Source organism: Drosophila sulfurigaster, chromosome 3 (genome assembly GCF_023558435.1).
Source record: "Drosophila sulfurigaster albostrigata strain 15112-1811.04 chromosome 3, ASM2355843v2, whole genome shotgun sequence".
NCBI lineage: Eukaryota > Metazoa > Arthropoda > Insecta > Diptera > Drosophilidae > Drosophila > Drosophila sulfurigaster.
The window spans coordinates 29,182,806-29,200,251 of NC_084883.1; the positions used below are offsets into that span (position 1 = coordinate 29,182,806).

At 38.5% G+C, this 17,446-nt stretch overlaps 2 protein-coding genes across 3 annotated transcripts; both read right to left on the reverse strand.

Moving 5' to 3' along the window:
• Positions 1-3,261: 3,261 nt before the first annotated feature.
• On the reverse strand, positions 3,262-11,056 carry LOC133843364 (chitin synthase chs-2). Of its 2 annotated transcripts, none has more exons than XM_062276873.1 (10): positions 10,976-11,056; positions 10,668-10,906; positions 10,433-10,602; positions 10,207-10,333; positions 9,818-10,024; positions 9,343-9,518; positions 8,676-9,233; positions 7,038-7,287; positions 4,753-5,982; positions 3,262-4,526 (listed from the first exon to the last, which is right to left on the reverse strand). In XM_062276873.1, exons 1-10 carry the CDS (start codon positions 11,014-11,016, stop codon positions 3,394-3,396), a joined length of 4,131 nt encoding a protein of 1,376 aa, XP_062132857.1. In that variant the 5' UTR covers positions 11,017-11,056; the 3' UTR covers positions 3,262-3,393. The 2 variants fall into 2 exon arrangements, with proteins under 2 accessions (XP_062132857.1, XP_062132856.1); XM_062276872.1 differs by having other exon boundaries at positions 8,676-9,251.
• A 941-nt stretch (positions 11,057-11,997) lies between these two features.
• Positions 11,998-15,259, reverse strand: LOC133843479 (organic cation transporter protein). Its single transcript, XM_062277051.1, has 6 exons — positions 14,697-15,259; positions 14,393-14,630; positions 13,580-13,683; positions 12,745-13,514; positions 12,472-12,653; positions 11,998-12,409 (listed from the first exon to the last, which is right to left on the reverse strand). The coding sequence occupies exons 1-6, from the start codon at positions 14,975-14,977 to the stop codon at positions 12,206-12,208; spliced, it is 1,779 nt and encodes a 592-aa protein (XP_062133035.1). The 5' UTR covers positions 14,978-15,259; the 3' UTR covers positions 11,998-12,205.
• Positions 15,260-17,446: the final 2,187 nt, after the last annotated feature.

Here is a 17,446-nt window from a genome sequence, read left to right on the forward strand (position 1 = left end):
ACATGTTATCAATCACAAGCACAACACACATACACATACATCTGAATACTCACACACACACATTGACGTATTCACATCAGCTCAGCTGTAGATTATGGCAAACATTTGGAACATGGAATAGCTGCTGTTCATTGCTCGCTTATCATTTGGGGCATGGGAGAACTGTGAGCTTATCTAACTGTTCACTGTTTGCCTAGCTGTTCTCTTCTTGTTGTTGTTGCTGTTACACACGTTGTTTGCATTGCTATCCCAATTGTTGTTGCCTTTGTTGTATCTATTTGCAGTGCTTTCATGCAGATTTCTCGCAGATTCGATTATCAGCCAAAGAAAAGGTGTGCTCATAAAAATGGCATAGCTTTCATTTTTATCTGACTGACAATAAATAAAGCATTCAGAAGAGAAGAAAAACTCTTTAAAATATAATGTTTTTTCTATTATTAGTTCGTCCATTTTAAGTACATATGTGCTTTAAATAGTCAAATTCAAGCGATAACATAAAAAAAAACCGTTCATATAGAAATATTTTATTTGAGATATTTTGCCTATTCAAATTTATCTATTATAGTAGTACTCTAAACATTTAACATAAATATAAAAGGAAAATTTAATATGCTACCAATGAATAGACTGGGAATTTTAAAAAGCCCAACTATTCCCTTTGCGAAGTGCATGAATTGTGCAGTCAAATTAAAATAGTTTTAAATATGTTTATTATAAGAAAAAAGTAATTAAAAATGCGCATTTAACCGTTTAGCTTTAAAAGTGCAACAGCAAAGATACAAATATGTACATTTAATTGAATTTATTGAATTATAAATAGCATATCATAAAATCAAATCAAATGGCTGAAAGGATGATAACTATTTGTGCACACTTGATTATTGATAGCGATACTTGAAAGCCACTCACCTGTAAAAACAAGTCAGCAACAAGTACGCTCATCAGAAATGTGATTACAAAATTAATAACAAGTTTCGAACTCGCACTAACAGAAAATACAGAAAATATTCTCATTTAATCAAATTGCAGGCAGTAGGAAAAAATTAATTAACTGACAAAAATGTTGAGACTTGTTTATACCCAAAGTGCACTACGAAGGGCAAAGCGAATGACAGGCGAGACATGACAACGGCAGATGGTGGATAGTGAGAGAGAGAGAGAATGGTAGAGAGAAGGGGGTGTAAAACCAGCAACAGGACACGGTACATAATCAGTGCACATTGTGCGCAAATATCCTGCAGCTTTCATTTAATTATTTTCACAAAACAACAACAACAATGGAGCAGAAGTTGGCGAAGCCATGACAAAAGCCGTTGCCAGGCCACTGAACTGCCGACCCAAGCCAGAATTATTTTCATAATTAAATGACATTAAAAATAAATAACAACAACAATGATGATGAAGAAAGAACAAATAAACTGTTGTTATTGTATATCCTGTGGTGTCACTTCGTGTCCCGGCCGTTGTCCTCAATTGCAATTGCAAATGCATAGAAAAGCCATAAAAAAAAATAGTGAAACAAAAAACACCAAAGCAAACTCCAAAGGCGACTGCCTGGGGTCAGATAAGTGCAAAATTATGTAGCCGACTGGTCGGCTGGCCAACTGGTTGTTGCATGCCACTTGGTCTCACTATACTCACCCCTTTCCTCAACTCTGCAAAAATGGCAATCGTCGAACGGCAAAACGGCAGCAAAAATACTGCAAATAGAAAAGTTTTTCAATCGAATTTTATACTTTATGTGCCGGTATCGTATCCGTTTTTGTTTTATGTTTTATGTGTCCATTGAGCGCTTTTTGCTGCACAAGAAACCAACTCAAATCCATAAATATCAAAATATGAATTTATATGCCTTTTGGGCAAAGGCCCAACTAAACAATGTTACGCATTCGCAACGTTGGCCAACTACCAACAACCAAAATAGTGTCAAGTCTGGCATAAATTCGATTCTTTGGTTGCATTTTCTTGTGCATCCTATGAACAATAGCAGCCATAATTGAAACTAGCAAGAAATGTCTATTTATTTGCAAAACTCTCTGCTTCCTTCTCTTTGAGAGAATATCTATTGCAATTGCAAATTGTTTGCTATCCATAAATGGAGAATCAAATGAATTCTTTGGTTTTGGTCTTTGGACGTGTTTGGTTAATTGTTTGCTCAAAATAGTAATCAATACTTTTGTGCTTGTGCAGTCAAATATTGCAATATTATGATGCTAAAAGTTTGCCATATCAGACATATTAAAATACAGATTATTGTTGAATGTTTGGTCAAAGTAGTAATCGATATTTTATGTGATTCAGCAATCAAATATTGCAATGCAAATAAATGTACATAAGTATAAAGCATAACGTTTAGTAGAAGAGATATTATGATGCACTTTTAATGCTAAAACTTTAGCCTGTGAAATATAGATAACATGAAATACGTTAAATATTTGTTGGCCATATAATTATTGAAGTCTCTGCTCATTCAACTTTTTACTTAATTAGCTTTTGCTGATTACTATAGTTACCTTTTTTATTTTCTTTATAAGTGTAATTTTTCTTAAGCGGGCAATTTAAGTTTTTTTCTTTATTGACTTGCTATTCATTATTTCATAACTTGGCTGAATTCATCACTTTGCTGGCTTCCGTTTTGGTTACTCAGTTCCTTGCAATGTAATTGCATCTACAACGTTTCCTTTCCTCTTTTTCTCATGTCGTTTCTAAAGCACAGTTTGTCCAGTACTTACTTTCTTTTAATATATGCGCATTGCCAAAGTAGTAGGTCCAGATTGTGCATTCTATTTACTTGGCTTGGCTGCACAAAAACTCGGTAAATTCACTTACAAAACACTTACGCCGACACCTAGGCATACACCCACATACACACATACTAGCACAAACATATGCACAAAAAGAGAGAGAGAAAGAGTAAAGACAGATGGCAGAAAAACTTGTGCATTGCAGCAGAAACTTCATCAAATCCAAGCTAATCACACTTTGATTTGCATTTCGCAACGAACGCAGAAGGAACGAACTTTCTTTTACTTGATGTTGATGCCGCGCACAAACACAAAAAGCGCAGCCATGGAGCACTTAGCTCTAAGCATCGCCACGACATTGATGAATGACGCCACCCACACACTGAACCCGAACCTGAACTCTCCTCCTCCTCCTCCTTACCCGCCATCTTGTAATTATGCTAATGAGGCGCAAGGCATCCTGGTGCTGAATGCTGGAAGTAAGCATCGCCTGTCTTGCCTTGACTTGCCACTTGAGTTAAATGCAATTAATTATATTTTTTGCCACAGGGCTTTTTAGGGTTACACAAAACTCTTTATAAAACTATCAGCATAGATAGAGAAAGAGAATCATAAGTAGCTTATAATACAACTCTAAGAATCATTTCATTTAATACTGCGATTCATTATCATATATCTGCATATTGCTGAAGCTCACTTTCTTGGCATGAAATGGCACCATAGGCGGTCGAACTCCCGCCTTTGGAGGATTAGTCGGCGTGCCTGCTGCATTGATCTTCGCTTCGGAGCGGCGTTCTTGAAACAGTTTGATGGACTTGCGACTCAGCGGTATGTTCTTCATGTTCAGCTCATCTTCGCTGAAGAATCGTCGCTCAAAATTGCGCACCAGATCGCTGTAATCATTCTGCTGTTTGTTGCGTGTTTCGTGCAGCTTAAAGATGGTCTGACGGCGTACCATGCTCTCGCGGTGATTATCCTGATCCACTTCCAGTTCATCATAGTGATGTGCATCCGCATCGTCGTCATCGTCAAACAGTCGCTTGGGTCGCTGCAACCGTCGAGCTATGTGCACTGCGCTGCCATTCAGCTCCAGCAACGCATCCTCATCACTCAGTTGTCCATTCGAGCGAAACCAATCCAGTTCTATGGTGGCCAACAGCTGTGACATTGTGGCAAAGCGATGGAAGAACATCGCTATAAACTGTATGATCAAGATCAAGCCAAAGAAGATCACAAAGCACAGTCCAATGGGATCTAACTCTTTGTAGTGTCTATAGATGCCCACTTGCAGATTGTCGCGATCAAAGGACACATAATCCGTCGGATCTATGGGCCACTTTAGATGCAAATAGTCCTTCTTTAGCTGCAACAGAAACACGATTAGCACAAAGATGGCATTCACCATCACAAAGGCAAAGGCAATCATATTTCTCAGCTCCTTCAAGTCATCAGCCATAGTTTGTTTCTGCTCTTTGGTTAATTCTAAAGGTTTCAGATACTGTTTAATCAGATCCTTCCAGAAACGTTGCTCCACCAATGTGATTTCACCCAGTTCCGAATCTATAAGCAGCATATCGTTTAACCAGCCTGGCAAATAGTTATCCGGATCGTTGGGAGTCTCTTCCCCATCATCTCGCAGCACTGGCGCTTCCCTTGTACCCCAAGTAACATCGTTCATGTTGAAGACGGAGAAGATCATGAGCAGCATGTACATCGATGGAATGGTGATGTAGTAGATTACACCGCAGATGAGCGCCCAAAATTCCTGGGGATGCATTAAACCTGCGACGAAACATAGCATTGATTGGGATGGAAATTTTACCTTCTTTTACTAGCTTAACGACCACGACACAACTTTTAGTGCAGTATTAGAGATTTTCTGCGTTTTTAATGTTTACAGCTAAGTTGTCTGTCGCGGCAGTTAAAAATATAAAATTAATGAATAACTTATGAAGTCAATTAATCAATTTATGTACATGCTTGAAATATTAAGTGATTAAATCCTTACCTGATATGGTAATTTGCACAGCAACCAGCAGAAAGAAAAGCGAAGCCGGCGCCAGTGGACCATCCTCGATCATCTGAACAATGATGCCTATAAGCACGGCCATCATAACCAGGCAATAGATGGCGCTTATTACAAATGCAATCAGCAGCTGAAACTTTTGCTTCAAATAAACGCAGCTCAGTATGAAAACGAGAATAGGACAAAAGTTCCACAAGAAAGCAGTCCATATATCAATAGAAAAAACAGCCACCAAAGCACCGACCATCATGAGGAAAATAGTGCCAGGTCCCAGTACAGTGCCAATCATCAACATCCCTTGGTACATAATGTACAAAGTTGAGATGGAGTTGTTCTTCTTCACCACAGTACTTGCATCGGCGAGTATATCAAAGATGTTGGCAATGGTTGAAGGTACCCAACGACGGCGTTGATTGTAAAACTCGTTAAAGTACTCAGGCGAATGAGTAAAAGCATCCGAGGCAGCACAATACTCCACTCGAGAGCCCTGCTTCAGCAGCAGAGTGCAGAGCCAACGATCCTCGCCCTGATCATATTGCACCATCTTCATGGCCTCTGAGCTAACCAACGTATAGCGTTTCATGACACTATTCTCCATGAGAGCGCTGGCACGAAATAAGCTGAAGCAGCCGGGACTGCAGAGCACACAGCCAATCACATGCTCGGTCGCCTTTTGCAGCCAATGTCCAATGGCGTACTCGAATTTCTGATACCAGACCATGGGACCACGACCCACGGGATGAATGCGTCCGCAAGCAGCGCCCAGCTCATCAATCGCCTTCATGCGGTCAATCAGCAGCTGCACAGCTCGCGGCTGAAAATCAATATCACCATCCAAGGCCAGCAGAAAGGTGTTCTCAGCGATGACAGCCTTGCGTTGCGCCGACAGCAGCTCCGTTTCCATGATGCGAAAACCCAACAGGTAATACATATACATGACCTGGGACCAGCGCTTCTTGTGACGTATTTTATCCTTGTTCTTTAGATGCGCCACCATCTTGGTGCGACCGGGCAGCGTCCACACCAGTCGACCTCCGTACGGTGTTTCGATTTTTAACGGAGGCTTGATTTTAATATTAACCCCATAGATCTCAAAGGCGGCCTTGTCAATAGTGCGTATCAAGGTCTTAACGTATTCATTCAATGGCGGATTTCTTTTGTTCTGACAGTGTCGTTGATCTAGCACAAAAGCATCATCGAAAAATATGTTAGCTGAGGAAAAACAAATGTATATTTTTTAAGACTAACCATTACTATTGTTCTCCATTTTAATGCATAGAATTTGCTTAATAAGAAGATTTCTAATATAATGAAAAAAAAAGCAAAAACATTCTAGATATTATTATTTAGCAATAATCTTAAACATAATTATTTCTCATATGTATTACGTATACGTAATCTATGTATTTAAGCCGTTATCTTGGTATATACTACGTATACGTAATATATGAATATGTATATTTTTGTGTATATATTATGTGAACGTATGTACATATATTACGTAGACGTAATCGTAAATGTGTATATTACCTATGTACATATTACGTATACGTAACCTTTGTATAACTTAGAGCATGTAAAATAAGACAAATTCCCAAACTTGTCAAGCAAAGTTTGAACTTGAAAGCTAAATTAAAAGTGTGCGATAACTTTTAAGATATTTTAAATAATAATTATTAATTAAATCACCTTTTATTTTCAATAATTATAAACCTTATTATTTCTCACACCTTTTACGTATACGTAATCTATGGACATGAACATTCTGTATATATGAAAATAAGGCAATTCTAGACATTGTCCAACACTGAACAAAATTTATATGAAAAAAAGAATTGGGTACACTTTTTGGCCATAAGCCATTTTGGCAAGTGCGGAAATGAAGACGCCAAATGCTATAAATAGTAATCTTACTATTCGGAGTGCACAGCTGGTGCTGGAGGATACTTTTATTCAGCACTGTATTTGGCTTGCATAAATTTCTAATTTGACACTGGGTGCTGCGGCATTTCTATGGCCAGGCAAAGCCAAAATAGATTTTATGTATGCATACAATTTTAAAGACAGGACAGCATAGCGCAGCACAGGACAACTGCCGACGACAGCAGCAGAACACTGACAACTGCAGTCGAAAATAAGGAGCCAGAAGCAAGGTTGCATTGCTTATGCAAAATTTCGAATACAAGTATCGAAAAAACGAAACCTCAAAATGTAAAGCACTCGTGGTATAAGTAAAGTAGAAGGATGCACTTGACATATTTACATACTTTCCAATTCATAGTATTCATCATCCGCTTTGCCACCATTTAGATGCGTTTTTGCCATTCGTCGTGCGCATTGATCCTCATCCAAGCGTACAATTGATTTCAGAAATTCCATCATCTCCTCTTCAGTCTCATGCCACATTGTTGCACAAACAATCAGTTGCGGTATTTTATCCTTTTCCTGTATATCGCGACTCGAATTGCTGTCAGCTGCCAGACCCGCTTTCGTATCCCCAGAAGCCGTCAAATCGCTCTGTGAGTGCATCACGTGAATAAACACAATTGCAGGTGTAGATTTTCCGCGAAATATTGAAAATTGTTTAGTGAAACTTAATGCAGTTAAGTTTAAGTTTATGGAATATTTAAAGTAACATAAAATGTGTATTAGAAAATACTTTCAGAATACCCTTTCTGAAATAATATTACAGTAAGCAGACAGCTGCTTTGAATAGTGTTAAGGAAATAAATTAAATTATACTTTTTAAAATATATCAAATAAAATGAATGAAATTTAAAATATGAAAATTAAAATGGAAAATAATGAAAGTTAACAACAAGAAGTGAAAGACAAGAAAATTTGTATAAGCTAAAGTACACTTTAAAAAGACGACTAAATAAAATAGAATAAAGCATAAATGAAATCAAATTTATATATTAAGGGTAAAATGATGTAAATACATTTAATCAATTTCTAGTATTACTTCACATACGAGTGCATTCAGAACAGGTCACGATTAAAATGTTCTAACTTATTTAGCTCTGTAGATTTTATTACTCAACTTTTTTAACACTAAATATTTGAAAATACATTCATTAAATTTTAAATGTTGTGATCTCTATTACAGACTGCATTAAGTTCATAGAAAATCTCTTCTAAGCGAAATTAACACACACACTATTTGAGATGGGAGTTGGAAAACTTAAAAGTCAAGTTATACAGCATAAGTGAGTGACTTTCTTAATGTGTGGCTAATGGCATTGCGACCCTTTTGGAATACATAATTCACTGTCAGTCTAATTTATGCTTTTGAAAAATCAACATATGAAGCCTGATTTTAATTACTTTTTGTGTATTTATGTTTCCACTTTTCGGGGCGAAATCCATTGACGTCTGCCAAAGTACTTCGTGCACCGCACACAGGCCAAAAACTGTAGCACTTTTAATTAAGTTAACATCGACAAAACCTACGCACCAAAAATTTTACTACACACGCCACGCCAGTTATCGCATAAAGTGTGCAAAACGAAGCAGAGAGAGTGAGAAAGAGAGATAAATGTGTGAAAGCAAGAGAGAGCATATATACAAACATTCCCAGAACTTTGCAGTTTCCCCGTCATTTAACTTAATTACATTGCCTGACATTTGGAGCGAAACGCGACACACAGCCAAAAAGTCCTGTGCAAATACTGACGAGATGCGAGAGAGAAAGCAAGAGAGAGAGAAACAGAGAGTGTAAATGAGATGGAGAGTGCAAAAGGCGAGATAATCAGCAGCGAGACTGCAAACACTTGACGCCAAAAACTTGGCATGATGATTGATGTTAATGCCTGATTACAATAATTCATTAACATGAACTTGACGGAAACATTAAAATTCGAATTGTATTCATTACCGTTAGCGTTAACCAGTTAGCTACCCACCTTAATAGTCAGATACTCATCGGTCCAGTCGAGAATGCGTCTATTCATCATGGAGCATTGATCCACCAGCAGGCCACAGTACCAAGGACACACGTACAGCTTCTCGGTGGGTGCGTTCTTGTCATTTCTCGCCCGCCACAGATGCAGGCACGTCCACAGCTGGGCCAGCCACCACAGTGGCCACAGCCAGAGCGCGTACTCAAGACTCTTTTCGCCCAGCTGCTGCAGATTCTGGCCAAGTGGCTGCAACGTCAGATAATCCGGCATCAAGCCGTGCAGCGAACACAAATCCGCAGCACGCATCTGGGCCAACCAGGTTGCCAGGCAAACGGTGACGGGTGTCGCCAGGCAAAGTGGCAGCGCATAGCTGAAGCTCTGTATCTTTATCTTGCACGCAAACTTGCCGAAAATGTGACACAAATAGGCAGCGGACACCTGCAACAGGAGTGCGTAGATAACGGCATTCGTATTCGACTGCAGTGAGAACTGCTTGCTTGTCGTCGCCTTGATAAATGAGCTGCCGTTGATTGCGATTGTGCCTGCCAAATTCACCGTATCCTGCAAACCATCCGCATGCTACAATTTCCAAAAACACAAAACTCAGATAGCAGTTGCCTAATGAGCTCTACGCTCTGTTAGTTCGTTCTCAGCTGCGCTCTCCACATACCGTTACTCTTATGATATGCGTTTGCCACGCCTTCACAAATAGCTTAAAGTAGTCCACAAATTTCTGGCCGTGCAACAGGAAACCCATCAGGCCAAACACCAGTATCTTCAAAGGGGCCACATACAGGTAAGTATGATAACGTGAGCGTGTGAAGCGTATCGTTCGAATAATGTAGGCTGAAATTGTACAGAGAAGGAAATAGTGAACAAAATTATTATCCTTTGTAAAAATCAGCTTCTTCTTATTAGTAAGAAAAAGTAAGTAACTTATTACTAAAAAGTTCTACTTAATGCACAACTGTGTCTCTATTTATGACAACAATCTAGACGTGTCTAAAAGAAATATGTATAAATTTTAACAACATTCTAAATGCCCAGTATAAAGAAGAGTCAACCAAGCTACTTTACTATCTAATAGCTATGTACCACTTTACTGAAGAGTCTTCCACAACAAAAAATAAACAACGTTGACTCACCTATTGACTCGTGTGTGTTGGCAAAATTTTCCCACCAACGAAATGAGATCAACAACAATGGTATTGCCAGCAATTGCACCTCCAGCTGCGAAGACATTGCTGGCCAAATCACGAAGACGCTGCCCTGTGATATCATGGCCAAAATGGCAGCTGCGAGCACATATATATCCACAGATTTCCATTGCAAACGTGCGACAGTCAGCAGCTCTAAGCAAGAAAAAATATTGTTAAGCAGAGGCAAATGGCAATCAATTTAATTGCTGTCAGGTCTGTCCGACAAGGAGAGGCTGATAAGAAGAAACTAGATGCTAGATGGTGGCTGCTTGATGGTTGATGGTTGAATGCTTGAATGGTTCTGTGTGTGCCTACATATATAGGAAGTTACTCACTGAGCAGTGCCGGGACAAAGCCCACGCAGCAGCCGAGCATCGCTCCACGCGTCACATCCAATTGCGGTAACACGGTGAAGGTGAGCAGCGCCAAGCCAACGACGTGCAGCAGTTCAAAGAGTGTGACCTGATTAGCGACAGAAACAACAACACCACGGAGAGTGAGAGAATGAGAGCTTATCAATCTTGGGAGCTGCGTCGTCACACAAGAACACAGATTACTCACCAGTGCCACTTCCAGTCGGCTGGGTCTCTGCTCGCGCTTGAACATGCAGATGCGGAGGGAGCGCAGAAAGGTGAATAGCTCAGGGGCGGCAAAGGCAAAGATCAGGGCCCAAACCCAGGCAATTTGTTCCAGCTTGCTGCGCATTGCCATCACCTGGCCGTCAAGTAGAACTGCAAGAGTTTTGTCCGAAAGCTTATCCAAACATTGCTTTTGACCACCACCTTCCTTAACTTACGGTATTTGCTGCACATTTGCACCTTGCCATCGCCATTGGTATTGCCAGCCATATAGATATAAGCTAACTTGGCTGCCACGCTGGAAGCCAACACAACACCGAAGACCACAATGTACGTGAAAAGCTTGAAAAGTTTCGTGAAAAATTGCAATTTCTTCCAATCAGCATCAGAGCCACTAGTTCGCTTTGCTGGCGGATCCTGAAACGAATCCCACAAAGCTGGCTTGTCTCGCACCTTGCTGCGATTGTGCAGAATGTACTCGAACTATTTAATAACCATTATGATTGATGTTTGCACATTTACTCACCGACTTCGCATAAAATAGTCACCATCGGAGTCCGCACTCATGTCTATTCACAAGCATTCACGTTATTCAACTGAATGGCAAAGCACTCGGGGCAATTATTGATAGGGTTGATGGTTAAGGTTACGAACCAAACAAGATATCATGGAAGTGCGTAAGTTGACAGCATGTCAACAAGACGCTCCCGATGATGGGCCTTATCATTGCACAGAGAGAGCGCTTGCCACCTGCCTCTTAATTGCCTTTAATGCACGGCATCGTCGCACTGTCATCAACAGTGCAAATGAAGTTGGCAAATATTTATAAACAATATTTATACGAGAGAGCTGCACCGGGTCATACAAGTTATTGGAATATTGGAATGTGATTCTGTCACTTTGATTCATCCGAAAAAGTGAATCTTTTCGCTTGCAGTAGTTTATAAGCTATCAAATTGATTCACACTGGACACACTTGATCTTGCTTCTGTTAATTGTCTTTTTGACACACTTATTTGAATATACTTAATAACATGTTCAAGCTCTTTTATCTTTTCGATAATGAACATTTTTATTTCACCTGGTGATTATCAGTTTAATTAAATCTAAATCTAAGAGAAATCTTAGCTATCCCTTTTAAATTATGAACATTCATAATTTTTATATGAGCAAAAGTCGAAGCCCTTGCCAAGTACACACTCCACGTACTTTATCGAAGTGCACTTTGAACACTTTGAAGCAATTACACCTGGAGGGCTATCAATAAAAAACTACTTAAGTTGCTTTCAATTCAATGATGTTATCTGTGACCTTTTGATTGCCGCATCCGAATCAAAAAAATCTATCACTTCATTTAATTTAAAAAGGCATTGCGCCCGCTCTGTCAAAAACATGACGCTTAAAAAGTGTAGCATACTTTTTGGGCCGTAATGGTTTGTGACTCCGCTATTCAATAAACTACTTTACTAGCAATGCGATAGATGGCGCCACCATCGTATTCAACTTGTTCGTAGATTAAGAACTCAAAATTGAAACTTAATTCATTATTTATGGTTTTTTTCTTCTTTATATACAATTTAAAAATACTTTACAAAATGTTCTGTGTGTTACAGTAAAATGGACATACGCACTTAATACTAAATATATTACAGCTATAACAGAAATAAAATCAAAAATGCCTTTCGCTTGGATTTAAAATGAAATCAAAATCTTTGGCAATAGCAACCATTTTTGAGGTAATCGTTTTATCTTAGGGTCAGCACATTTTTCTAGGCAAGTCCTCTTCCTGCTCATCATTATCATCTGAATGTACTTGGCGCACCACATTCAAATCCCGAGCATCCTCCATTGTTGTGGGCAGCACCTTATCTGCTGTCTCCGGAAAACCAAGCGTCAGGAAACCACTGACCAAGGCAAATGTGGCGAATAGTATAGATGGTGCATGCTCGTAGTATTTGGCCTAAAGTAATAAACAACTGTTAAGTTTTATGGTTTAAGTGAATTGAAGCCATTTAAACATACCAGCAATGGTGTTTGCGGTGCCAGCATGGAGCCAATGCGTCCCACCATAGAACAAAGTGAGAGCAAACTGTTGCGCACATTTGTGGGAAAGATTTCTGAGGTAAAGAAATACAAAATCTGAAAGCTGCATGTTATGGCAAGCTTGCCAATAAGGAAAAGCGTTAAAGATCCAGCATAGTCTTCTAAAAAAAAACAAAAGAAATATTATTATTAAACAATTTAACAGCAGTTGCATTAATTTGAAATGCATTAAGTGTCATTTTCAAGACTTACCCGACCCGACTGCTGCTGATGCACCCATACAAATGGCACAGATCAACATGGAGGCACACAGAGAATATCTTCTGCCAATTCTATCCATTATGATGAGAGGCAGAAGTAGTCCAGGAATTTGAATAACACCATTTAACATGAAATTCGTATACTTGCTGCCGCCCAGATTTACAGAGTTTAAACTTAAACCCAGGGCAATCAGGGTATGTGTGAACCAACAGAAGCAACAGTTGGCAATGCGCCAGATGAAGAATCGAGCTGCCTGCATGATGGGATACGGACTCTCATTGGCTTGACGCAACTTCGTGCGATTCGTTGTGATCAGCTCATCCAGCTGATCCTCAGGCAGAGATCGCTTATTTATTTTGGCTGCACGCCTCAGCACAGACGCCGCTCGCTGCTCTTGGCCCTGACTTAGCAGCCAGCGCACACTCTCCGGCAGAATCCAGAGGAAGAGTATCTGAAGTATCGCAGGTGCATAGAGCACTCGGAGTAACCAACGCCAATCTTGAACCTGCGATGCCAGGAAGCCCAAAAATCCTTCGCCCAGAGCATAGAATATTGTGATAATTGTTGCAGCAGCCACACGACGCTTGGGACCAACCAACTCAATGGCTAGCAAAAAGGCAGTGGGGAACAGAGTGCTGCCCACGGCCATGTCCAGAAATTCGAAGACCAAAAACATATAATAGTTGGTGGACAGTGATCGTATGATGCCCATAATAGCACTCAAAGCTCCTGCGAATGCCAGCATAGTGCGACGACCATATCTGATGAAGAAGAAAGAATAAGTGAGTATTGAAAATTAGTTATACTCGTAAATAAATTAACTTACCGATCTGCAAAGAAACCACCTACGGGAATACCAACAAACTGTCCCACATTGTTAATGGTGCCTACCAAGGAGAGCATCCATTCGTCGTTGCAAAAGATGCCAAACTGAAAAATAAAGAAAATATTTAATAATAAATTCGTACAGTGATAATAAAAAAACGAAAACTGTTCTATGATTATTGCACACGCTTATATCTAATATCATATATAGTATTAAAAACAAAAAATTGAATGAATATAAAACCACCCAAAGTCATAGTTGATTAGTGATTATTCATATAAAAAACACAAATCTACATATTTAAATAATTTCTGAATGTATTTCTACGTCGGTCACAGCTGGTGAGTGTTGTAAAATTTCCAGCTTATTGTTGCTATCAATAAATTAAGAGCCCCACACACACATGTAAGAAAGCTGTAGTCGGAAGTGTTCGGTTGTCAAATACCGTTACTAATTATTCTAATATAGAAACAAGCTTAATGGGTGGATGTAAATAAAATAGAAACTACACAATTATTGTCCCAAACATGACTCTGATCAATAAATTATAAAGATACTTTATAAAAACCGAAATGAATCACTTTTCTTATCAAATTCATTTTCGTTTTTCACTACAAAAATATTCACTTTCATGCTATGACTACCGCGAATAAAACCCAAACACTTAAGCAAACAATATGTTCAATCAAATGTTTTTACGCTTAACTCAGTTGTATTTGAACACGATTCGCATGAAAACAAACCATTCAAGAAATATTATTTTTAGACATCACAATTTAAAAAAAATTTCAATGATAAGAAATTCATCTTTACCTCCGTTGAAATGGTTTTCTCTTCATCTCGAAATTTTAAATCGGTGCCGCATCGTTCGGTACGATTACCAAAAAAGTCTGCAACACACATGTCACTTGAGGGATCACTCAAGAATGTTTGATTTACTGTTGAATAACGATTGCATGCATCCCATTCAGAGTTCTTTATAGGAACTGTAAAGTTTAGCCAAGGCTCTTCATACAAACTGCCTGGACTATCGCATTGGGTGATATTACATCTGCGAAGCAATCGCGATGAGATAAGATAAATGACAATGCCGATTTAACGTATTCACGTAACTCACCTGTGCACCACTGTGCTGGCTGTGAATACATATGAGATCGAAAAGAACGCGTTAAACACCATGGGGACACACAACAACACATAATTGATGATTTGATACCGGCCAAATTGGCCGATTCTAACGAGAATCGCATCGAGAGAATTATCTTCACTCGTGGATGCCTCGACATTCTCAGTTGCCGACTCAACGGCATGTCCATTGGACGTTGTGGAACTCTCGTCGACGCAGACAACGCCGTTGGCATTGCCATTGCTAGTCCCGCTTCTCTTATCGCCCAACATGTGTTCGGATATACAATGAAATCAAGTTTAAAGTCACAGTCACAATTCTTCTGGATATTTTAACCGTTGCTTGTATGAAAACACGTGTTAAAATGCACTTTTTTATCTGTCTTTTGAATGCGCACGATTTATAAATATGCCGTTTGGTTCTGCGGGCTTTTTTTTTAGCCCATAAGTACGTATAAATGTCTGATTCTATTGCCGTTTTGTCGGTCGTCGCTGGCTCTTGCGTCCGCTCCGTTGGAGCGTCTAACTGGGAGCAATGTCGCTCATTGACTGATTCGTGCTGAGTGCCGTACGCATCAACCGGCTGTGGTTGAGGTTGAGTGTGCGCTGCTCACTATACTCTTGATAAAGGCATGACGCTTTATCGATTTCTCTTACAGTTCTTATTAGTTCTTAAAATGTTAATAAAATGCTTGACTTTGATAATGAAATGCATCGAAAGAATGCTTAGAAATATGATTTACAATATTACAAATTTGAATTACATTTTTAAATTACTGAACTAAAAATTACAAAATGTGGTTGAAATTACAGTAGAATCCGGTTATAACGACTCCGCTTATAGTGTTCGTCCGGTTATTGCGACGAGAAGTCGATGGCTTGGTTGGTCCCCATATAACCTTATATGAAAGGGCCTCCGCTTAGTACGTCTCCGCTTTTAGCGACAAACCACTTATACCAACGAAATTTTTCACAGTTCAACCGGATACATACATTACATACATTCTCACTACTCTCTGTTAGTTTTAGCTGGCGCCTTAGTTTATGCTAAGGAACATGCAGGTATGATTTATTATGGAAAAAACATGCTATTAAATTAAATTTATAAATGTTTTGTTTTGTTTAAAAATTAATTTGTTTTATCTTAAAAACCTTTTACGAACATGACAACCATAAAAAAAAACAAAACAAAACTTAATTTTGCTCCTTTCGTTTAGTGCGTCTTCCGTGTATAACGACGTAAAATCGTCGGTCCCTTTAAAGTCGCTATAACCGAAATCTACTGTATTTTTTGTCCTTACTATATTAATAAAACATTAAAAAAGATGCAAAAAATATAGAATTATTTCAAACAGTAAGTCAGTTAAGACAATACCTTTCCAAATAAGTATATCTCAATACTAAATAATTCTATTTTAAGACGTAATCAATTTTCCTAAATTTAAATGAATTGATCACTGATAATTATTGCACGTGATTTGGTTTGTAGTATTTGAAATAGTAAAATTCAGTACCGATCATATTCAATCAAAACGAAGAGAGATTTTTCTAAAAATAGTCGGAAAGAGGTTTTTGTTTTAAGCATCAGAAAACAGATTATCTTCGAAATTTTCGTTTACTTTTTTCGCTTTCCTCTCTGTTTCTGTTTTGATTTGCCTTCGGTTGATTACGACACTTGATGGCGTGCACGCTTCATGTATGTATAAGATCCGCTCTCAACTCAGTCGGTTAAATTTGTTTAGTCATCTGCTCTTCACTCTTCGTCCGCAGCTCGCTCTCTCTTTCGTTCTCGTCTGCTCTTATCTTGACCTTATCAACTAGTCTGGTCTACTATTTCATAGTTAATGATGTGTACTCAACGCATATACTGTCTGCTTTGACGACCCTTAACGGCTTCATTCGTCGATTGCTGATTGATGTCAAATACGTATAATCGAAATGTAAATACAACAATTTCGCTCTTCCAATTGATTTTTTTTATCAGAAAGCGCCCTCCAACCCGATAGCTGGTGTTAGCAGCTGTTGCTGTCTGTCTAGCGAAACATGCATTTATGAATGAGTCAACAAAGAGATAAATATTACCTGTTGAGGTGTATCTATACGAAAGTATCGTGGGAATTCACTAAATGAACTTTGAACGGCAGCAAAAAAAAGGGTAAGTGCAAAAACATTTGTGCGCAATATACGTATGTTCATACAAGTGAATACTATAATAATTGCGGGACAAGCTGGATCGTAATTAATAAATTATCACTTTAATAGCAAAATGAATTGATTACAAATATTTGAAATATTTGTATTTCATTCAGTGAGTCGCAATAATAAAGATTAAAGTTACTAGGTACTAATGATTGGATCTACGATAAATCAATGACAAATACTGAAGAATTTATTAGAAATCAATAACGTTTTATTAAGGAAATAGCAGTGGTTATTTTATTACGATTTAACACTGAAATGAATTGTACCCAAAATACACTCAGATTAGATAAGACCCTAAGCTTCAAGTTCTCTCAGTTCCCAACATCGAATACAAATCTCATATTACAACAACTACTAATACGATCTGAATGCTATATTTGGCAATCGAATGTTGACCATTTGATATTTTCACTTGTCATTCTATGCGACGACAAATATGACAAATATTTACAATATTAAATTGAAACCAAGTCTCTGACGAAATTTTAAATGATTATACAGCAGTTTTTGAGACTTTGGAAATTTTTGTTTGTTTCATTT